This window comes from Tachypleus tridentatus, chromosome 6 (genome assembly GCF_004210375.1).
Source record: "Tachypleus tridentatus isolate NWPU-2018 chromosome 6, ASM421037v1, whole genome shotgun sequence".
Classification (NCBI taxonomy): domain Eukaryota; kingdom Metazoa; phylum Arthropoda; class Merostomata; order Xiphosura; family Limulidae; genus Tachypleus; species Tachypleus tridentatus.
In genome coordinates, this window is record NC_134830.1 from 125,191,259 (window position 1) to 125,216,168 (window position 24,910).

The window sequence follows — 24,910 nt, forward strand, 5'->3', positions numbered from 1 at the left end:
CTAAATATCACTTTTATCGTTTTTCTTACAGGACAGTGAGTTTTATGATGGCGTCTTGCCAAAGGAGAGCCAAATAGCTTTACAGATATTCTCAGTACAGAATCAAGTGGTCCATACAACCCAAGATTTACTGTGAGTATGTTGGTTGAACTTATCATAACCTTGAAATAACTGAACTCTTTGATACCGTTCTGTGTGCTCCGTATACTTCATCATACTGAGTAGTTTTTTATTTTTCCCTTTTACAACACACTCCCGTATCTGGTTTTTCTTAACTGAGGTGGAGGTGAGACATATCAGGGGCAAACAACATTGACTAGGGCGAGGCACTGGCATTTTAGTGATTCTTGTACCTAAATATCCCTGGCTCTGGTGCAATACTTTCTCTAAAGATCAGAAACTGGAAGCAGCTAAGGAGGGATTAATTAAATATTAGAGAAAATGAATGAGGGATTGGTTAAATATTAGAGAAAATTAATGAGGGATTGGTTAAATATTAGAGAAAATTAATGGGGGATTGGTTAAATGTTAGAGATAATTAATGGGGGATTGGTTAAATATTAGAGATAATTAATTGGGGATTAATTAAATTATCAGAAATAGCTAAGAGGATTCGATGAACATAGGAAGCAAGCAGGCAAGGAGACATTAATTAAATATTAGAGATAATTAATGGGAACTTATTAAAGATTCAGAAATAGTAAACAGCTAAGGAAAAGTTAATTAAAAATTAGTGATAGGTAATAGTGATTAATTGAAGATGAGAAAGAGATAAGGGAAATACGTTGAAAATAGGAAGCAGTTAGGAGAAATTAGCTGAAGATCAGTAATAGGTAAGAGTGATTAATTAAAGATGAGAAGTAGCTAAATGGGATTCGTTAAAGATAGGAGATAACTACATGGGGCATTCTTTAACTTGAACTTTATATTCTTAAAAGAAGAACCAAGAGTTTCAGTTTCTGGGCAGAATGTAACGTAAGAACAATGATATTCTTCTTGATAACAGTTTAAAACCTAAAATAAAGATAAATGGCCATCTTTAAAACTGCAATAAACACTCGTCGATAACGTCACTTAAATGTCCTTCTTAAATAAATGCTAAACAAAATGTTGACTTTCGTGTTAATGTTTTTTCTCTCGAAATGTTAATTAAAAAATGAATATAATGATAGTTGTTCATGCGCTCGTAGATCTATTTATAACCCAGTATTACTTTTAATAGCAATTTACTGGTGTTCATGGAAAGAAACGCAGAAAAGAGAAGTCCTCCTGTGGCTGATGACGTCATCCTTCAGTGTTTCACCACATTAAGCAGAAACATAAACACTTCTTGGGAGTTAGTTAGTTGTTCAGGTGGATCCTCAACAAACATGTGCTTGTTCACAGATTTTGAGGTTTGGGATTTTTGAAAATACAGACAATTCAGACTATTTTAGAGATGAAAAAATATGTCTACAAAACTACCAACACTGACGATAAGTACCCTGAAGAGGACCCTAAATGTTTGAATTTACAAGGAATTTATTATTAATCAATTTAACAGTAATAAGTTCCAGGTGTATCTCAGGTATTAGCATACCCTGACAGTAAATCTGTGTAAAGACTATACTTAAAATAGTAACTTATTATTTGACTAGTAAGGACTGTATTCACAACAGTAACTTATTATTAACGAGCAAGGACTGTACTTACAACAGTAACTTATTATTTGACTAGTAAGGACTGTACTTACAACAGTAACTTATTATTAACGAGCAAGGACTGTACTTACAACAGTAACTTACTGTTTGACTAGTAAGGACTGTACTTACAACAGTAACTTATTATTAACGAGCAAGGACTGTACTTACAACAGTAACTTACTGTTTGACTAGTAAGGACTGTACTTACAACAGTAACTTACTGTTTGACTAGTAAGGATTGTACTCACAACAGTAACTTACTGTTTGACTAGTAAGGATTGTACTCACAACAGTAACTTACTGTTTGACTAGTAAGGACTGTATTCACAACAGTAACTTATTATTAACGAGAAAGGACTGTACTTACAACAGTAACTTATTATTAACGAGCAAGGATTGTACTCACAACAGTAACTTACTGTTTGACTAGTAAGGACTGTACTTACAACAGTAACTTATTATTAACGAGAAAGGACTGTACTTACAACAGTAACTTACTGTTTGACTAGTGAGGACTGTACTTACAATAGTGACCTGTTATTTTTACCTGTACTTTTAACACTGTCTTATGATTCCACTATTGACAACTGTATTTCTAATACTGTCATAGAAATCAAATCACTGTTAGAGACAAGGTTTATAATTAGTATAGAATGAAACACAAAATGTGGCTCTATTGCTTAAAGTTTCTCTTTATCCCCACTAGTTAGCCCTGTTTGACCGGATAACTGCTTCGTTCATCAGGTATTATCTTTGTGAAAACAAAGACCTTGACAGTTATTTTTTCGCTTTAACTCCAACTAGAGTGAGGTTTCTTCAGGAAAAACTTAGGTAAGCAGTTATTTATCAATACATAAATTCTTCTGCCGATGGTCATATAAAAACTATTTTGGAGTCTCACCATGTCGTTACAGCTCGTTTGCCACGTTTTAACATGACGACAGTGATAATAGTTCTACAGGGTAATTTCCATTGAAAAACTGTAAGCCTGTCATTTACAAACCACACTCTCCCTTCCTGTAACTTTTCACATGTAGTTTACGAAAAATACTTTATTTTCTCAGCACTAGGATTGAATAGTCGAACTGTTTCAAGTCTTCTGTTCCACAAAAATGATGGAATAATAACAATATCTATTTCATTCTTCAGCTGCTTAAGTGAAGGCTGCTCTTATCCGTCGTGGAAGCAGCCTATATATACGTGAATTATGTTGCGTTTTCGGATTAGGCTGTGTACTGTTGTTTAAGGTATTTTTACTCGTGGATTCTCGCCTGTTACCAAATGTTGCACTTTTCTAACCACGGCTGAGATAAGACTTGTAGCAGGTTTGTTTTTTTTTGGTTGTTCCTGGGCTACGAGATGGTTCACATTTCTTTGTTTTGTATTAGTAGTAAACTACAAGGGACATCCTCGTCTTGGGAATTATAAATCCCAGATCTGAGTACATTTTATAATCTGAGTGTAAATGAATATATTGTAAGATTTAAATAGATCTAGGCCCAGCATAGGAAGATGGTTAGGGCACTTGACTCAAAAGCTGAGGGTTACGGTTTCGAATCCCCATCACACCAAACATGCTCGCTCTTTCAGCCGTGCGAGTGTTATAATATGACAGCAATCCCACTATTCGTTGGGAAAATTGTAGCCCAAGAATTGGCGGTGGTTGATGATGACTAGTTGCATTTCCTCTAGTTTTAAACTGCTAAATTGAGGACGGCTAGCGCAGATAGCCCTCCTGAAGCTTTACGAGAATTTCAAAAACAAACTGAGCACATCTCTATGATCTGAGCATATCTAAATCTTTTTTAAGATCTGAACACATCTCTATGATCTGAGTATATGTAAATCCTTTTTAAGATCTGAACACATTTTTGTGATCTGAGTATATGTAAATCCTTTTTAAGATCTGAACACATCTCTGTGATCTGAGTATATATAAATCGTTTTTAAGATCTGAACACATCTCTGTGATCTGAGTATATATAAATCGTTTTTAAGATCTGAACACATCTCTGTGATCTGAGTATATGTAAATCGTTTTTAAGATCTGAACACATCTCTGTGATCTGAGTATATGTAAATCTTTTTTTAAGATCTGAACACATCTCTGTGATCTGAGTATATGTAAATCTTTTGTAAGATCTGAACACATCTCTGTGATCTGAGTATATGTAAATCTTTTGTAAGATCTGAACACATCTCTGTGATCTGAGTATATGTAAGTCTTTTGTAAGATCTGAACACATCTCTGTGATTTGAGTATATGTAAGTCTTTTGTAAGATCTGAACACATCTCTGTGATCTGAGTATATGTAAATATTTTGTAAGATCTGAACACATCTCTGTGATCTGAGTATATGTAAATATTTTGTAAGATCTGAACACATCTCTGTGATCTGAGTATATGTAAATATTTTGTAAGATCTGAACACATCTCTGTGATCTGAGTATATGTAAATATTTTGTAAGATCTGAACACATCTCTGTGATCTGAGTATATGTAAATATTTTGTAAGATCTGAACACATCTCTGTGATCTGAGTATATGTAAATATTTTGTAAGATCTGAACACATCTCTGTGATCTGAGTATATGTAAATATTTTGTAAGATCTGAACACATCTATGTGATCTGAGTATATGTAAATATTTTGTAAGATCTGAACACATCTATGTGATCTGAGTATATGTAAATATTTTGTAAGATCTGAACACATCTATGTGATCTGAGTATATGTAAATCTTTTGTAAGATCTGAACACATCTATGTGATCTGAGTATATGTAAATCTTTTGTAAGATCTGAACACATCTATGTGATCTGAGTATATGTAAATCTTTTGTAAGATCTGAACACATCTCTGTGATCTGAGTATATGTAAATATTTTGTAAGATCTGAACACATCTATGTGATCTGAGTATATGTAAATCTTTTGTAAGATCTGAACACATCTATGTGATCTGAGTATATGTAAATATTTTGTAAGATCTGAACACATCTATGTGATCTGAGTATATGTAAATCTTTTGTAAGATCTGAACACATCTATGTGATCTGAGTATATGTAAATATTTTGTAAGATCTGAACACATCTATGTGATCTGAGTATATGTAAATATTTTGTAAGATCTGAACACATCTATGTGATCTGAGTATATGTAAATATTTTGTAAGATCTGAACACATCTATGTGATCTGAGTATATGTAAATATTTTGTAAGATCTGAACACATCTATGTGATCTGAGTATATGTAAATATTTTGTAAGATCTGAACACATCTCTGTGATCTGAGTATATGTAAATATTTTGTAAGATCTGAACACATCTCTGTGATCTGAGTATATGTAAATATTTTGTAAGATCTGAACACATCTCTGTGATCTGAGTATATGTAAATATTTTGTAAGATCTGAACACATCTCTGTGATCTGAGTATATGTAAATATTTTGTAAGATCTGAACACATCTCTGTGATCTGAGTATATGTAAATATTTTGTAAGATCTGAACACATCTATGTGATCTGAGTATATGTAAATATTTTGTAAGATCTGAACACATCTCTGTGATCTGAGTATATGTAAATATTTTGTAAGATCTGAACACATCTATGTGATCTGAGTATATGTAAATATTTTGTAAGATCTGAACACATCTATGTGATCTGAGTATATGTAAATATTTTGTAAGATCTGAACACATCTATGTGATCTGAGTATATGTAAATATTTTGTAAGATCTGAACACATCTATGTGATCTGAGTATATGTAAATCTTTTGTAAGATCTGAACACATCTATGTGATCTGAGTATATGTAAATATTTTGTAAGATCTGAACACATCTCTGTGATCTGAGTATATGTAAATATTTTGTAAGATCTGAACACATCTATGTGATCTGAGTATATGTAAATATTTTGTAAGATCTGAACACATCTCTGTGATCTGAGTATATGTAAATATTTTGTAAGATCTGAACACATCTATGTGATCTGAGTATATGTAAATATTTTGTAAGATCTGTACACATCTCTGTGATCTGAGTATATGTAAATATTTTGTAAGATCTGAACACATCTCTGTGATCTGAGTATATGTAAATCTTTTGTAAGATCTGAACACATCTATGTGATCTGAGTATATGTAAATCTTTTGTAAGATCTGAACACATCTATGTGATTTGAGTATATGTAAATCTTTTGTAAGATCTGAACACATCTATGTGATTTGAGTATATGTAAATCTTTTGTAAGATCTGAACACATCTATGTAATCTGAGTATATGTAAATATTTTGTAAGATCTGAACACATCTCTGTGATCTGAGTATATGTAAATCTTTTGTAAGATCTGAACACATCTATGTGATCTGAGTATATGTAAATCTTTTGTAAGATCTGAACACATCTATGTGATCTGAGTATATGTAAATCTTTTGTAAGATCTGAACACATCTATGTGATTTGAGTATATGTAAATCTTTTGTAAGATCTGAACACATCTATGTGATTTGAGTATATGTAAATCTTTTGTAAGATCTGAACACATCTATGTGATTTGATAGTATACAAATTTATTGCACCAAAAAGAGCTATTTCAAAGCCTCTCCAAAAGTGATCAATTTTTGATAACATCACAATACCTATGTAACGCCGAACAATGTCAAAATATAGTTCTGATATATCCCGTTCCGCCAGTGGTTGCTATGTGATTTCCATATTCAAAATCGTTTCAGTATAACGCACTCAATCCTTTACATTTATATCGGACCGGGTGTAACCTAAGTACCCACACTGTGAATCCAAAAGATCATGACTCTCATCTCATTGCCGTAAAAACGGACCAAGCACATTTGGAGCTGTGGGTGCGCTATAAGAGTGACGGTCAAATCTCACTCTTTTTTTTAGGTAAGATCTGGAGTTAGCGACGGGCGTTGTTGACTAGCTGTCTTCTCTATAGTATATCAGTTAATAATTAGGAACGACTTTGTATAGCTTTACTTGAAAATTCTGAAAAAAATCTATTTAAGTCTGTCTGTTTGTATCATAAATCATCAATCTTTCTAGGGGACGCTTGTCTCGCAATCTGCAGGCCGCAGGTTTGAATCACCACCACCCAGCATAGCCGTGGGGGCGTTATGATATAACAGTCTATACCAATATTCGTTGATAAAAGAGTAGCCCAAGAGTTGGTAGTGATGACTATCTATCTTTCTTCTAGTTTTTCATTGCTAAATTAGAACGGTAAGAAGATAGTACTCTAGTAGCTTTGAGCGAAGTTAAAACCAAACCAATGACATCCTAGTTTTCATAATTATACCCAAACAGTTGTTCTAACGGATGTGTCGTAAGAGAAGAATCCTGGAAAATTCACATATGAGAAAAATAAAATACTAAATGAAGGAAGGAAACGTATTGTTTCGTATATTAGTTATGTGGACAAAACCAAAGCGTATTCTGTCTTGTAATCCTTTCTTTGTGCATGCGTGAGACGTTGCGTCAAGCCACACCTTAACAACTGTAGTCACGTGGTAATAAAAGTCATGTGTTGAGCTGAGTTTTTATAAAGGGCTGGGAAGGCTGTATTGGGTAATTAATGGTGTTGTGTATTTCTCTACTTTGTGTTTGAATAACGTATATTCTTAGTTTTTGTTTCCAGTGAGGACTTATCAGTATTGTACTAGTGTGTGTTTCTTTACTTTGTGTTTAAATAACGTAGTTAAACGTTAATACTGGTACAGTACTGTACCAGTGTGTGTATTTCTCTACACATCGTTAAAGTTGATTCGTGTTTACTGTTGGTTTCACATTCTTTTTGTTTTGTTGCATCATAGTTTATTGGATCAAATCCCGTCTTTAGGAGCTTCAACGTGGACGCCTAGTTACAAACTGAGATTGAACGAACATCTGGAATTTCGCGTTCAGGTATGTCTGACTTAACAGTCAACCATAAATCATTACGATGGTATCCACTTAGCCGTCATCTAACACCCATCACCTATTGCTACAGCAACTACAATTCTGCCAACCATCATCCTTTTGTTACAGTACCTCTTAGAGCTGGTCTGGTTCTCAATGAATCCTCATTGTAACAGCGTTTACAATGTTTTCAGTTGCCAGTCAACCATCATTCATTATGACAATACGTATCTTTGTTGTAGATCACTGGAGAGATTTGATCCTGAGCTGAAACTGATCAACTACGTATTAATACGTTTCAAGCCCTGAGACGGAAATTCGGCCTTTCTTACTATCAATAATGTTGTAGTGATAATGTCCATCTGCTATTATACTTTATTGTATAAGAGACAGAAAGAAATGCTAATTTAGTGAACTATTTTACTCATTCTCATTTATCATTCTTTGGTATTTAGAAAAGTGGAAATAAAGAATTCAAGTTATTATTTTATCGGATATTTGGTAACTTGGGTTACTTGAAAGTTCCTCGTTAGAAGAATTTAGCGGTTAACTTTTTAAATGAGTTTCTAACGAACTTTCCTGGTACCTATGTATCTCAGAAGGGCTGGTATGGGTGTTAACAGTTTTATTGATAAGCAGAGAACAACGTTTTGACCTTCCTAGGTCATCTTCAGGTTAATAAAAAGAGGTACCTGAAAGTACTTAAGTTTGTTACCCCCAACCCATGAGATTCAAAACAATTGGATTACCGCAAGAAGAAGGAGGGAGGGAATTGTAGTAGTTGGAGTCCTTAAAAAGTCTTGGTAAAATATCTCAGTATGTGGATCATTCTCCAGTGACGTAAGAGGAGCAGGAATGTTACCTTGGTGATTGATTACCTTTTTGTAGTGTGACTGTTAAAATTAAAGATTTATTTGTTGTTCATTGTTCGTCTCTAGCTGGACGTGGACGTCTGGATCTCGGAACACCTGTTGAACACCGAAAACACTGATAAAGACGCCATCTTGCATGAAATGGCTCATTTTACGAATGTGATCACAGAACTCGCTTCACATTGTTCTGTGGACAACGTTTTATATCAGTTACCTTTTGAATCCTGGGGTTTCAATTACAACGAAACGGTGGCTTTAGCTGTTGATACTAAAGTAAGTCCTTTGGTAGAGTAGGTATCGCATCAAACACCTTGTATATATAAATAAACTGATTTGTAAAGGACTGGCCAAGTCTTGTCCAAAACCAATCGACCCTTTCTTATCAATAAAACACCATCAGCTTTACTTAATATACTAAAATAATCATAATTACATACATACACGTGCTACGTAACACTGGCAGAATTCTCTGTTTATTCCACGCATGTTCTTAAATACGAGTGCTAAGCCACCTGGTGGTAGAGCCTTATACTCCTTGGCACAGCCAGGATATTAACTTTATACACAACGAACAAAATTTTCAGTTTTAGGATTATATTCTTAAAATTATTTTTATTTTTTAAAGGAAATTAATTTTAATGGTTTACTTGAAAGAAATGTCTTGATAGAACTTAAACAAATGTCCTTCTTATGATTTTATGTGACCTTTTCTCTACATATTCAGTTTATTGAACTACACACTTTCTTTTGGACACCAAAACGGCGGTACATTAGGGACGTTAAATCTTAAAAGTGGCTAAGTTGTAACCCTGGAGGCTTATAATGCTGTAAACCGAGTTTCGATACCCATGATGGCATAGTACAGATAACCCATTGTGTAGCTTTGTGCTAAACAGCATATAAACAAAGGTAGCACCAGTTTGTATATAATATTTTACATTATGTAAGAATTTGTTGTTGTTACTTGTTATAAAATAATGTTGTAGGAACTAAGCTGTCATGTGAACAAGAGAACAATGTTTTACGGTAAAAACACACACCAAAATATTGTTGTAGGAACTAAGCTGCCATGTGAACAAGAGAACAATGTTTTACGGTAAAACACACACCAAAATAATGTTGTAGGAACTAAGCTGCCATGTGAACAAGAGAACAATGTTTTACGGTAAAACACACACAAAATATTGTTGTAGGAACTAAGCTGCCATGTGAACAAGAGAACAATGTTTTACGGTAAAAACACACACCAAAATATTGTTGTAGGAACTAAGCTGCCATGTGAACAAGAGAACAATGTTTTACGGTAAAAACACACACCAAAATATTGTTGTAGGAACTAAGCTGCCATGTGAACAAGAGAACAATGTTTTACGGTAAAAACACACACCAAAATATTGTTGTAGGAACTAAGCTGCCATGTGAACAAGAGAACAATGTTTTAATGGTAAAAACACACACCAAAATATTGTTGTAGGAACTAAGCTGCCATGTGAACAAGAGAACAATGTTTTACGGTAAAAACACACACCAAAATAATGTTGTAGGAACTAAGCTGCCATGTGAACAAGAGAACAATGTTTTACGGTAAAACACACACAAACCAGAACCACTTGAATGGATTTGGTGAGTTTGACCTATGAAGACCATATTCTTAATAGTGAACACATAACAAGAAAAGTTTGATACGATTACGTAACCTCTAATTTTATTTATTTTTTGTATTTTTAATAGTTGTACCCATTTTGTTCGAGAGCCATGGAAAAGATGCAACATTATCAAACCCGGTATAAACGATTTCATGTCAACATTAGAGACAGCTGTAGTGTTAGTATTGCATTCTATAGTGCACTCAGAATGCTTATTTCTACACTGGAACACAGTTTGAAGAGGTAAGAGTAAGTTATTATGTGGGCTTCAAGTTTTTAAAACGTGCTTGCTAACAACTTCCTTTTCATTAAATTTGTGGGTGGAAAGAGATTGGAGTTTTTACTTCCAGTTCATTTATTCATTCCAGTACAAAGAAAAATACTGATATCTTCATGACCTTGACCTTTAGAGGTGCTTTCATAACTCTGACGAGCAGGTCCCTTAATGACCTTGACCTATAAGAATTATTTGTCATACATCTAAAGACGTGTGTTGTGACGTATTTAACCTTTAGGAACTACACTGAGATGTCAGTAGAAAGGTACATATTTAATTAGGTTTATCGCTCGAGTGGCTTCAGGGGTCAATGTTATTTATCTAAGAGGTCATCCTTTTTATTATCTTGACTTTCAGAGATTACTTTAAAAAATTCAAAGGTTTAAGTTGTTGATGATCCTGACCTCCAAGGGAACATTTCACACATCTGCAGACCTTGTTTTTCTAACTTTGACCTTCAGAAAGATCGTTGGCTTGACCTGCTTCTGACCAACAACGCCCAGTTTCACAGCACCACACTCGACGATTATTAGTTCTAAGCGTTGCAAGCAGTCAAATAGATCTTTAATTTTCCGTTGTTTTCAACAGCCGAAAAATATCTCAGTGCAGCACTGTTAGCTCCCGTTCCCTGCAGCTTCCTTTGAGAGAACTGAAACTGTTAGAGTACAGGAACTGGTTTGGAGAATGTTTCTTAAACTTGTTGTACGTCTACAAGTGTGAGTGTTACCAAAGAGTGAATCGAGCTGTAGATTTTGATCCAAAGGTAAGAACAGCAAAATAATTTCAACGTTCTAAAATACATTAAAAGATCCATTACAAACTTCATTAAACCTGCATTAAAAGATCCATTACAAACTTCATTAAACCCGTATTAAAAGATCCACTACAAACTTCATTAAACCTGTATTAAAAGATCCATTACAAACTTCATTAAACCCGTATTAAAAGATCCATTACAAACTTCATTAAACCCGTATTAAAAGATCCACTACAAACTTCATTAAACCCGTATTAAAAGATCCATTATATGCTTCATTAAACCTCTATTAGAAAATCAACTAGAAACTTCATTAAACTTGTATTAAAAGATCCACTACAAACGTTATCAAACCTGTATTAAAAGATCCATTACAAACTTCATTAAACCCGTATTAAAAGATCCATTATATGCTTCATTAAACCTCTATTAGAAAATCCACTAGAAACTTCAGTAAACCTTCATTAAAAGATCCATTACTAACTAAATTAAAATTGTATTAAAAGATCCATTACAAACTAGATTAAAAGATTTATTACAGCTCTTATTTCAGCTGGTAAACTCTGAACATTAAAATTTCGGTTACATTTAGGCAGGAAGTATAAGTGGGAAGGGGAAATAAGTAGGACTTACAACGCTAAAATCCGGGACCCTATTCTTCATGGTGAACATACAGCAAACAGTCTATTTTGCAGCTTTGCTGTAAATCAAACAAATATATCAATCAATATATGATTCATATACCAGCGTACTTTTAAACATGCTTTTGAAAATATAATTTATTTACGGGTAACATAAAGTAAGGTTTAGTGAGATCAAATTCAAAGAAGAATGTTTATACTGTGAATCGTGACAGTAATTGCTGAATTGTATTTGTATGGCTTCCCATAGGACTTGTCCGTGGCACCAAAATTATTGGCTACGTCTCTGAATCTGTTTAGGTTTTGAAGGAGTGTTGTACAAAGTCAAATTCTGTGTTTACAAACAGACTTTGTGAAACCTTAAATAATTTATACGTTGACCTCCAGACCTATCAGTTAAACTTACAGCTGGTTATTTCCGCTAAATGGTTGACCTTTCACATTAGTGATGTCGAGAAAACCCACTTGTAGAGAAATTTATATGCAAAAACGGCTCGTTTGGGTTGAGAAAATATTTTACATAGAAGGTCGAAACGTTGTTCGCTCTTTTCTCAACCCAAACGAGCCGTTTTTGCATATATAGACCTTTCACATTGCTAACTACTCCAAACTTCTGATCAGTTGCTAATCCATAAAACCTTTGGTCTATTAATTATTTAAATAACTTATCAGTAGTTTATTTTGCACTGGCCAACTTTTATCCATCTGAACATAAATACTTCCAACAATATATTTCTCTATCATTCGACTGAGCCTAACATCTACTGGCTAATAATTATCAATCCCAACATAAATTCTGCTAACTGGTTAATCTAATTTCTACTTATTAATTTATTCTTTAATTGTTCACTTTTATGTATTAACCATAGTCCCCTTTGCTGCCAAAAGATGGTGACTAATAACGTGTCTCTTGATTGGCTGTTATTAGATGACAGAAGTGGCTCCTGGTGTGGACTTCTCTACCTCTGCAGTATATGTTCTGAATTGTTTCGAAAGAGTGAGTTGAAAATTTTCTTTCTCTTCGCTAATATCTACCAATCTTTAGGTCTGTCTCATTATCTATTTATCTAGATAAAATAATGTACCTTACTCTCTCTTACAATGTATTCATAATTTATATAATTGTTCGTTAACTAATCATTCGTGACAATTTATTCATTGATCAAAGGATATTTCCTTTCACTGTATATTTCTGCTATAACGAAACTGTTAGTAAAGTGACCACGTCTCTGATTGGCTGTTTTATTCGTTGCAGACATTATCAGAATGGAGAGAACTCAATATTGAAAATAATGAGATTCAAACAGCTTTTCTCATCAAGCTAACAGATGTAAGTATTAAAAACTCAGTATTAGATTCGAAACAGCTTTACTCATGAGGTAAACAGACATAAGTATTAAAACTCATTAGTAACAGAATTCAAACAGCTTTACACATCAGATTGACAGATGTAAGTATTAAAAAGTCATTAGTAGTAGAATTAAAATAGCTTCACTCATCAGGTTAACAGATGTATTAAAACTCATTAGTAATTCAATTCAAACAGCTTTACTCATTAGGTTAATAGATATAACTATTAAAAACTAAAGAGTAATAGAATTCAAACAGATTTAGTCATCAGGTTAGCAGATGTGACTATTAAAACGTATTAGTAATATAATCAAATAGCTTTACTCATCAGGTTAACAGCTGTAACTAGTAAAATCATTAGCAACAGAATTCAAATCGCTTTACTCGTCTGGTTAACAGACGTAAGAATTAAAAACTCGTTAGTATTAGAATTGAAACAGCTTTACTCATCAGGTTAAGAGACGTAAGTATTAAAAACTAATTAGTAATATGATTCAAACAGCTTTACTCCTAAGGTCAAGAGACATAAGTATTAAAAACTCATTGGTGATGCAATTCAAAGAACTTTTTTCATCAGGTTAACAGACGTAACTATGAAAATTCATAAGAACTGAATTAAACACCTTTATTCATTTGGTTAACAGACGTAAATATGAAAAACTCATTAGTAACACAATTCAAACAGCTTTACTCATGAGGTTAACAGACATAAGTATTAAAATGCCATTAGTAATAGAATTCAAACAGCTTTACTCATCAGGTTAAGAGACGTAAGTATTAAAAACTAATTAGTAATATGATTCAAACAGCTTTACTCCTAAGGTCAAGAGACATAAGTATTAAAAACTCATTAGTAACACAATTCAAACAGCTTTTCTCATGAGGTTAACAGACATAAGTATTAAAATGCCATTAGTAATAAAATTCAAACAGCTTTACTGATCAGGTTAAGAGACGTATGTATTAAAAACTCATTAGTATTAGAATTCAAACAGTTTTACTCAGAAGGTTAAGAGATGTATGTATTAAAAGCTCATTAGTAATATAATTCAAACAGCTTTAGTCATCTAGTTAAAAGAGGTAACTATAAAACACTCATTAGTAATAAAATTAAACAGCTTTACCCATCTGGTTAATAGAAGTATTAAAAACTCATTAGCAATACAATTTAAACGGCTTTACTCATCAGGTTAAGAGATGTAAGTGTTAAAACTCAGTAGTAATTAAATTCAAAGAGTTTTTGTAATTAGGTGAACAGACGTAAGTATTAAAAACTAATTTTTGTGATGGAATTCAAACACCATTACTCATCAGGTTAGCAGACGTAACTATTAAAAACTCAACAGTGATTAAATTTTTATATGGTTTGTTTGTTTGTTTTTTGAATTTCGCACAAAGCTACTCGAGGGCTATCTGTGCTAGCCGTCCCTAATTTAGCAGTGTAAGACTAGAGGGAAGGCAGCTAGTCATCACCACCCACCGCCAACTCTTGGGCTACTCTTTTACCAACGAATAGTGGGATTGACTGTAACATTATAACGCTGGGAGGGCGAGCATGTTTGGCGCGATAGGGATGCGAACCCGCGACCCTCGGATTACGAATCGCACGCCTTAACACGTTTGGCCATGCCGGGCCTTTTATATGGTAGAGAACAATGTTAGTAACTTGCTACAATAATGTAACTCCCTACATTACACTAAATAACTACCTATAATGCACTAACTAACCACCTACAAGAAATAAGTATACCTTTATTTTCCAGATTTATAACAGAATCCTTGTTATTTTTAGTAACATTTCAACCTTATGGCTTCATCAATGCTAGTAGTACAAGACTCTTCATTAAGGTTGCGATATATATTTGTTTTTAATGCGTTATAAAGCTGTGACCAATGGAATGGAAGAAATTAGAAATGAACAAAAAATATGTAGTCAAACATAGTGGTCAAAGATTCGTCCAGTGAAACTAGTCACGAGACAAACATATAGTGGTCAAAGATTTATACAACTACTTATTTGAGTAAAGCTTCGAAAGATGAAAATAAGAAAAGGGAAGATAAAAATAAAAAACCTTTTTAGCATTTAATAGGGAAAAGGTGAACACTATGAAATTAGCCTAAATACTAGCTGCTCAAAAGTTTAAGACCATACTGAAATGAAGCGTTAATTGGTAAACACTTAACGAAATTTAGTCATTTGTGTTCAAGCATTAGCATTGTCAACATCTCCCACTGACATACCCTGTGTTACATTGGATAAAAACATGGCAAAGGCTAAAAAGATGGTAAAGTTTGAACGTGGCAGAATTGTCGAGCTGCAAAAGCAAGGTCTCTCTCAACGTGCCATCACTGGTGAGAGTGGGCGTAGTAAAACTGCTGTTGCAAATTTCTTAAAAGACCCTGAGGGATACGGAACGAGAATTTCAAGTGGTCGGCCCAAGAAAATTTCACCGGCTTTGAGAAGGAAGATTAGACAGGTTGTCTGGCAAGACACCAGCCGATCGTAGAACCAGATTAAGACCCTTACGGACGCAGAATGCAGCTCAAGAACAATAAGACGATATCTACAAGAGAAAGGCTTTAAAAACCGTAAACGTCATCAAAGGCCACGCCTCCTTCCACACCACGAAACAACTCGGTTAAATTTTGCTGAGAAGCACCAAACATGGGACGTAGAAAAGTGAAAGAAGGTTTTGTTCTCTCATGAGAAAAAATTTAACCTGGATGGTCCAACGTTACTGGCACGATAAGGATGTCCCACCGAAGACATTTTCTACACGACACAGTGGAGGAGGTTCCATCATGATCTGAGGTGCTTTCTTCTTCCATGGAACAATGGAGCTTCATGTTATACAGGGGCATGAAACAGCAGCTGGCTACATTGGCATGTTGGAGAGAGCATCCTTATTGACTGAAGGACCTCACTTGTGTGGAAATGACTGGATCTTAGAGCAGGACAACGCTGTAATCCACAATGCTCGCAAGACAAAGGACTTTTTCATGGCGAATAACGTGATTCTTTTGGACCATCCAGCGTGTTTGTCCGAACTGAACCCCATTGAAAACGTTTGGGGGTGGATAGCAAGGGAAGTCTATAGAAATGGACGTCAATTCCAAACAGTGCATCTTCACCACTTGGAATAACATTCGAGCCAGCCTTCTGCAAACGCTTTTATCGACCATGCCAAAGCGAATGTTTGCAGTTATTCGTAATGGCGGTCGTGCAACTCACTACTGAGACCTCTTGTTGGGCATTTCCTACCCTGTTTTGGACTTCTTTTTGGTATGGTCTTAAACGTTTGAACAGCTAGTATTTAGGCTCACTTAGGCTTCATCGTGGTCACATTTTCTCTATTAAATGCTATAAAGCTTTTTAATTTTATTTTCCCTTTTCTTATTCTCATCTCTCGAAGCTCTACTCAAATAAGTGGTTGAGTCTAACAACGCAAAATGCATATTTTTTCTTTATGTTTATTGGCTTTAAGATTTTGGCCAGCAGTGTATATAGATCACCTTTCAGATATACAATTCTAAAACAGTAATAATGGTCAAAAGTGAGATTCCCAAGGGCCAAAGGTGAAGATGTTTACTGTGGGTCGCTTTTATAGCAAAGAAAACCAAAATAATTTTTCATTATTAAATTATAAAAAGATCTTCTAATTTTTAACAACAATGACAAATCCGGAAGTGTTTAAAACATATGAAACATATGACAAACAGTGTTTGTCACTGTATGAAAAAAAAAATTAAGTGTTGCCGTGAGAAAGTTCTGAACAGGGATAACCTGAATTTTAATTTGATATTTCCTTGGAGCTGCCAACCAATATCCCCACAATCCATCCTTTTACAGTACAAGTGGTTTCTTGTTTAGAAATGAACATTATCGGTTCAATCTTTAAATTGTAAATCGGATATTAGGCTTAGGAAAATACAAGATGTTCCTATGCAATAATTCCTGCTATTTTTTTTTCAGGTTATCTGTGATGGATCAAAGCTGTATGCTGAGAAGATGGAGGAACAGGCTAAGTACACATGTTCTAATCAGAATGTTTTGCCATTCATCGTGCCTCGGCAGGTAACTCGTGATGATAAACCATGTACTCGTGAGCGGAGTCACTGTTAAAGAAAGTAGGTTCACCTGCTAAGGGCTGGGCATGGCCTAGTAATGAGCGTATTTTGTCTCTGAATCCTAGGAGCCCGTTGCCGCAAAACACGCTCTGCACTCCATGGTGCGTGAAAGTGACAGTCAAATTTAGCTTTTCGGTCAAAGAAGAGTTGTCGGTGGGTGCTACTGACCAGCTGCCTGTTCACTTGTGTACCAGTTTAAAATTAGGAGCAGCTATGTTCAAATAGCTCATTTTTGTGACTGCACGCGGAAATTCTGAAAGAAACAAATAAAAATTCACTTGTCAAATGCGTAAAGGTTTTGTCATGTTTTATAAGTTTCTGTTTTTAATCCTATATGGTTTTTACAGTCACGACATTATCCCTCAATAGTTAAGAACGTTATATCCCTATGTTAAACAACGGGCCGAGCATTGTCCAGCGTTTAGTGTGCCGGAATATGGATCTGCGAGTCTACTGTCTGTTTTTTTGTTATCGAGAAAAAATCGCTTTGAATTTTGGGGCTAAGGGTATATTACTGGGTATTCAACAGTAGCCCCAAATGGTGGGCGCGTTTGACTAGTTGTTTTACTAATTTTCTGTCAATTCAAAATTATGAGTTACCAACACCGACAACCTTGCAATAATATCCAAAAATTACAGCTGTTGTGGTGCTGGAAACATTACGTTTTAACCTTATATTTGTGGTTGTTGTATTGGAGTGTGTGTGTGCAAAGCCACATCGGGCTATTTGCTGAGCCCATCGATGGGAATCGAACCCCTGATTTTAGCGTTATAAATCCATAGATTTACTGCTGTACTAGCGGGGGGTGTTGTATTGGAAACATTATGCTCTAACCTTATCTGTATGGTCGTTGTATTGGAAACTTTACGTTTTAACCTCATCTGTGTGATATATTTAATAAATAATGGCTCTATTTTTAAGTGAAATTTTGTTGTAATGCCATGAAATATCGTTTGAATTAGATAACGAAATGTAACTTTAAAACTTAGTTTCTTTTTCCCTGATTTTAGTTTTGTTGATAAGAGCATCTTTCATTCTGCTTTCAGTTTTGTTTCTAAGAATTTCTTTTACTTCGTTTTCAGTTTTGTTTATGCCTAAATAACTTGGACCATGTGTGGGAATACATGCAAAATCTTCCACGTCGAATGAAATGGGAGGAAGCCACTGATATGGTGGCGACATCTAGTGGGATTTCAGTCATGAAAACCCATACCATGAACATTCTACATAAACTGTACCAGAGTGCCGACCAGCAGGTGTCCGGAATACGAGAAAGAGTTTTAGAGATATTGCTAGAAATGATTGGAAAACACATTTCTGCTTGTCTTGGTGGATGGCTGAAACCTCAACAACAGTGCAAGGTAAAACAAGCTGATATCAATTTACAGTAACCATAGAGTAAATAAACTTATAACACATTATTCAGTATGTCAAGAAAAACACGTACGTTCAATAACAACTCCTATAACCCGAGAGCTTTCGAGAGATGGACCTTTTTCTGGAGTAAGGTGGGAATGGCGGTGTAACTGAATGACTGATATGTAAAAGAAATTGAGTGACGTCATGAAGGCCAACTGGGATTCCGGGAAATGATTTTGTATATTTTTCAAAGCACTGTTGTTAATTCTGTCTCGTTTCTGGTAGAACACAATTGGAAACAGGAGTTTTATGTAAAAATGTGTTTACATAATATCTCGTTTCCAACTCTGTTGCACCAGAAATGAGTAATTAACAACAGCACATTGAAAAATATACAAAATCACTACCCGAAAACCCAAATGACCTTCATATATTTATATATCTCTCATTCATTTACAACACCATAACCAGTTTACTCTAGAAGAAGGAAGGTCCGACATTCGACAGCGCTCTGGTTATAGTTGTTGCTGTTCTACATTAGTCACCAGTAACCTTAGAATAAAGAAACTATAGCAGTAACAGTGTCGTAGATTAAAGGACCTTTGTTTTCTTTAAACGTACCAGTTTTATAGCTTAAAGGACTTTGGTGTTTTTAACTGCACCAATTTCATAGGCTACAGAACTTTAGTTTCCTTTAATTGTACGAGTTTCATAGCTTAAAAGAACTTGGTTTCTTTAATTGTACGATTTCATAGCTTAAAGGACCTTGGTTTCTTTAACTGTACCAGATTTATAGTTTACAGGATCTTGTTTTTTTTTAATTGTACCAGTTTCATACTTATTAAGTGTGTTTTCGTAGGACGCTGACAAACTGCTGGCCTACTTGGATAAAAACCTCCGTATTCTGCACCACCACCTCAAACCCAACATGTTTACCCTCATCCTCAACAAAGTCTGGGTTTCCATTCTGAGAGAGGTTATTGACGGATTTCGAAATGGGGTACGGATTTAGATTTTGTTTTAGATACAATCACTCCCCCGCTGGGACAACGGTAAGTCTACGGATTTACAACGTTAAAACCAGGGATTCGATACCCCTAAGTGGCTTTCCTATAAGAAAAACACAGGTATAATCATGTATTTGACGGAGTTTATATTTTACTGTATTATGGTCAGAATGTGTGTTTCAATATAAAGATAAGAACTAATTATACGGATATCATTACGCTAAGTTGTGCATAAACGAATAATTACGCTAAGTTGTACATGAACGAATTTGACAGATATCTGTATGTTTAGTAGTACCTGAACTATTTGAACGATATCGTTTAGTAGCACGTGAATTACTTTAAAGACATCGGTAAGTTTTGTAAAGTAGGAATACTATAAGAAAGTCATACGCGAGTCTTTAAACACATTCCAAAATACCACTGTTTTTGTGCATTACTCATAAGTAAACAAAAAGGAAGAAATATGCTATCACAGCTGAATTTAATTTGTGGTTGTTTTAACTATTATTTTTGTCATTTCAAATATTTTATTATTATATGCATGGTATATTTTATCATCAAATGTTTTATAATATGCAAGAAAACAGTGTGTTTTATTGTCCAAAACTATTTCTACACAAATCATGTATTTCATTGTTCAACTAGTTTTATTTCCATGTACAAGTGTACTTTATTGTTGTAATCTGTTTCATTTCTAAGGAAACAGCGTATTTTATTATTGTTTTTAACATCTAAGTCAGTGGTTCCCAACCTTTTTTATGCCCCGCACCCCTAAAAAAAAATTTAATATGTTCTCGCACCCCTTACAGTAATTATTTATTTGAGAATAAAGGTGAAGGTGGCCAAAACAAATGTTATCTCGCACCCACAAGGGTTTGCGAGCACCCTTGGTTGGGAACCACTGATCTAAGTAAACATTGTATATTATTCTTTTAAGTGTTTCTGGTTTTTAAACAATGTGTTTATGTAAGAATGTTTTTGTTCCAGATGAAGCCAGAATATGCTCAGATGATCTACCAGGTAATTATAACAAGAAACAAAAAACATCAAAATCTCTTGTGTTGAATGAGTTAAAAAAACTAACGAGAATATACAATTAGAAACAAAAGAGAATTAACTTTATCTTATATCCAAACACAAGTTTTCTTAAAGTAAACTTTGGTTGAAATGGCATGATATTACTCAACTATTTTTCTTAAAATATAATTCTGAGAATAATTTTTATTTATTTGTTTTAGTACAACATGCTAAGGTACTCCACTCCACAACCTGTTCAACAAACTTTGTATTCACTACAAAACAATGTACATGATTCGTCTATCGTATTTTATTATTAGTATGTAGATAAATGTTATATAACTATATACTGGATCCATCCATTTTATTATTAGTATGTAGATAAATGTTATATAACTATATACTGGATCCATCCATTTTATTATTAGTATGTAGATAAATGTTATATAACTATATACGGGATCCATCCATTTTATTATTAGTGTGTAGATAAATATTATATAACTATTTAGGTGATCCATCCATTTTATTATTAGTATGTAGATAAATATTATATAACTATTTAGGTGATCCATCCATTTTATTATTAGTGTGTAGATAAATATTATATAACTATTTAGGTGATCCATCCATTTTATTATTAGTGTGTAGATAAATATTATATAACTATGTAGGTGATCCATCCATTTTATTATTAGTGTGTAGATAAATATTATATAACTATGTAGGTGATCCATCCATTTTATTATTAGTGTGTAGATAAATATTATATAACTATGTAGGTGATCCATCCATTTTATTATTAGTGTGTAGATAAATATTATATAACTATGTAGGTGATCCATCCATTTTATTATTAGTGTGTAGATAAATATTATATAACTATTTAGGTGATCCATCCATTTTATTATTAGTGTGTAGATAAATACTATATAACTGTGTAGGTCAGTGGTACACAAAGGTTTGGAGTCAGGGGCCGCAAACAAACAGACTTCTCGTAACCGTTGGGGGCCACAAAAAAGTGAAGATTAAAATCGGCCCACAGTTGTTTCACACAAGATGGACATCACATTTAAGAACACACAAATAACGATTACATCAAAGAGTGCACATTATTCTAAGAAATGTTATGATACATCAACTGTAACAAAGTCAGTGCAATGGATGGTGCTGCATGTCATCTACGAGCTTAGAAATGTCCGACTTGATGTTTGACGTTGAAAGACGCAAGACTGCTTCTAGATGATCATCAGTCAGCTGATTGCGAGTGTTGTTTTTGTTCAGTTTCATATGCGAGAAAGCCTGTTCGCAACGGTACGTGCTGCCAAACACGCTGGTGTGGACAAGTGCGTTCTCTTTCAGGTTAGAAAATGTATCAGGCAACGTTTTGTTGAAGTCAAGCAAACTGTTTTCTCGGTAAATAGCACGCAGTTCATCAGATGCCTGGAGATCAGTAAGTTCTAGTTGATATTGTGCTGACAAGTCATCCACTGACACACTGAACGGATCAGCAAAACGTTTTATCAACAATCTGCATTGATCAAAGTCATGAAACCGTGAGTTGAAGCTTCCCAACATAAGCTTGTGTGTCAATATCCTGATTCTTCTATAACTGTAACTGAAAAGTGAGAAAGTGTACGAAGTTGCCTGATGCTACTTGCTGCTGGAACAACTGCAACTTTGTCCTGAAAGCTGAGATATGATTTGCAAGCTGACAGACAAGCTGATTTTTGCCTTGCAACTTCAAATTCATATCATTCAAGTGTTGTGTCATGTCGACCAGAAAGGTCAAATCAGCTTGCCATGCTGGATCAGTCATGGAAATCACTTCTGTGTTTTTGTTCTTGCTTCTGAGGAATTATATCACCTCATCAATAACTCCCAGAATCTTTTGAGCATCCTTCCTCGACTCAGCCAGCGAACTTCACAGTGATACACAAGGTTACCATAGTCTGAATCAATTTCTTCAAGAAGACTTCGAAACTGACTGTGATTGAGCCCTCGTGATTTGAAGAAATTAATGATTATCGTCACTAATGCCATCAGTGCCTGAAAACAAAGTTCTTTACTGCACAGGTTCTGTTGGTGAACAATACAGTGCAACTTCACCAACTGTCTGTTCTGCTTTCCTCGATGCTTCATCAACAGTGCTACCAGCCCGCTACTTTCTCCGGTCATGGCTGGTGCTCCATCAGTTGTCACACTTACCAGTTTCGTGAAATCCAATGAAACACAACTACACAGTCGTACTGTCTCCTCGAATAGAGCAGACACAGTTGTCTGACCCTGATAAATATTATATAACTATTTAGGTGATCCATCCATTTTATTATTAGTATGTAGATAAATATTATATAACTATTTAGGTGATCCATCCATTTTATTATTAGTGTGTAGATAAATATTATATAACTATTTAGGTGATCCATCCATTTTATTATTAGTGTGTAGATAAATATTATATAACTATGTAGGTGATCCATCCATTTTATTATTAGTGTGTAGATAAATATTATATAACTATTTAGGTGATCCATCCATTTTATTATTAGTGTGTAGATAAATATTATATAACTATTCAGGTGATCCATCCATTTTATTATTAGTGTGTAGATAAATATTATATAACTATTCAGGTGATCCATCCATTTTATTATTAGTGTGTAGATAAATATTATATAACTATTTAGGTGATCCATCCATTTTATTATTAGTATGTAGATAAATATTATATAACTATTTAGGTGATCCATCCATTTTATTATTAGTATGTAGATAAATATTATATAACTATTTAGGTGATCCATCCATTTTATTATTAGTGTGTAGATAAATATTATATAACTATTCAGATGATCCATCCATTTTATTATTAGTGTGTAGATAAATATTATATAACTCTTTAGGTGATCCATCCATTTTATTATTAGTGTGTAGATAAATATTATATAACTATTTAGGTGATCCATCCATTTTATTATTAGTATGTAGATAAATATTATATAACTATTTAGGTGATCCATCCATTTTATTATTAGTATGTAGATAAATATTATATAACTATTTAGGTGATCCATCCATTTTATTATTAGTGTGTAGATAAATATTATATAACTATTTAGGTGATCCATCCATTTTATTATTAGTGTGTAGATAAATATTATATAACTATTTAGGTGATCCATCCATTTTATTATTAGTGTGTAGATAAATATTATATAACTATTTAGGTGATCCATCCATTTTATTATTAGTATGTAGATAAATATTATATAACTATTTAGGTGATCCATCCATTTTATTATTAGTGTGTAGATAAATATATAACTATTCAGGTGATCCATCCATTTTATTATTAGTATGTAGATAAATATTATATAACTATTTAGGTGATCCATCCATTTTATTATTAGTGTGTAGATAAATATTATATAACTATTCAGATGATCCATCCATTTTATTATTAGTGTGTAGATAAATATTATATAACTCTTTAGGTGATCCATCCATTTTATTATTAGTGTGTAGATAAATATTATATAACTATTTAGGTGATCCATCCATTTTATTATTAGTATGTAGATAAATATTATATAACTATTTAGGTGATCCATCCATTTTATTATTAGTATGTAGATAAATATTATATAACTATTTAGGTGATCCATCCATTTTATTATTAGTGTGTAGATAAATATTATATAACTATTTAGGTGATCCATCCATTTTATTATTAGTGTGTAGATAAATATTATATAACTATTTAGGTGATCCATCCATTTTATTATTAGTATGTAGATAAATATTATATAACTATTTAGGTGATCCATCCATTTTATTATTAGTGTGTAGATAAATATATAACTATTCAGGTGATCCATCCATTTTATTAGTAGTGTGTAGATAAATATTATATAACTATTTAGGTGATCCATCCATTTTATTATTAGTGTGTAGATAAATATTATATAACTATTTAGGTGATCCATCCATTTTATTATTAGTATGTAGATAAATATTATATAACTATTTAGGTGATCCATCCATTTTATTATTAGTGTGTAGATAAATATATAACTATTCAGGTGATCCATCCATTTTATTATTAGTATGTAGATAAATATTATATAACTATTTAGGTGATCCATCCATTTTATTATTAGTGTGTAGATAAATATTATATAACTATTCAGATGATCCATCCATTTTATTATTAGTGTGTAGATAAATATTATATAACTCTTTAGGTGA

The 24,910-nt window shown here is 33.5% G+C and overlaps 1 protein-coding gene across 11 annotated transcripts in view; it reads left to right on the forward strand.

The window, feature by feature from the left end:
- LOC143253592 (BAI1-associated protein 3-like) overlaps nt 1–24,910 on the forward strand; it is a 60,901-nt gene that overhangs the window by 25,150 nt on the left and 10,841 nt on the right. For all 11 annotated transcript variants that reach the window (XR_013029721.1, XR_013029722.1, XR_013029720.1 and 8 more), the window contains 13 exons: nt 32–132; nt 1,223–1,394; nt 2,389–2,513; nt 7,517–7,607; nt 8,540–8,746; nt 10,205–10,362; nt 10,985–11,159; nt 12,723–12,791; nt 13,050–13,124; nt 17,118–17,219; nt 18,356–18,634; nt 19,492–19,632; nt 20,630–20,662. Coding sequence is in view for 7 of the 11 variants with exons in the window: in XM_076507704.1 (XP_076363819.1) it covers nt 32–132; nt 1,223–1,394; nt 2,389–2,513; nt 7,517–7,607; nt 8,540–8,746; nt 10,205–10,362; nt 10,985–11,159; nt 12,723–12,791; nt 13,050–13,124; nt 17,118–17,219; nt 18,356–18,634; nt 19,492–19,632; nt 20,630–20,662 (1,728 nt within the window). In the remaining 4 variants the exon portion in view is untranslated. The remainder of the gene's footprint in view (nt 1–31; nt 133–1,222; nt 1,395–2,388; nt 2,514–7,516; nt 7,608–8,539; nt 8,747–10,204; nt 10,363–10,984; nt 11,160–12,722; nt 12,792–13,049; nt 13,125–17,117; nt 17,220–18,355; nt 18,635–19,491; nt 19,633–20,629; nt 20,663–24,910) is intronic.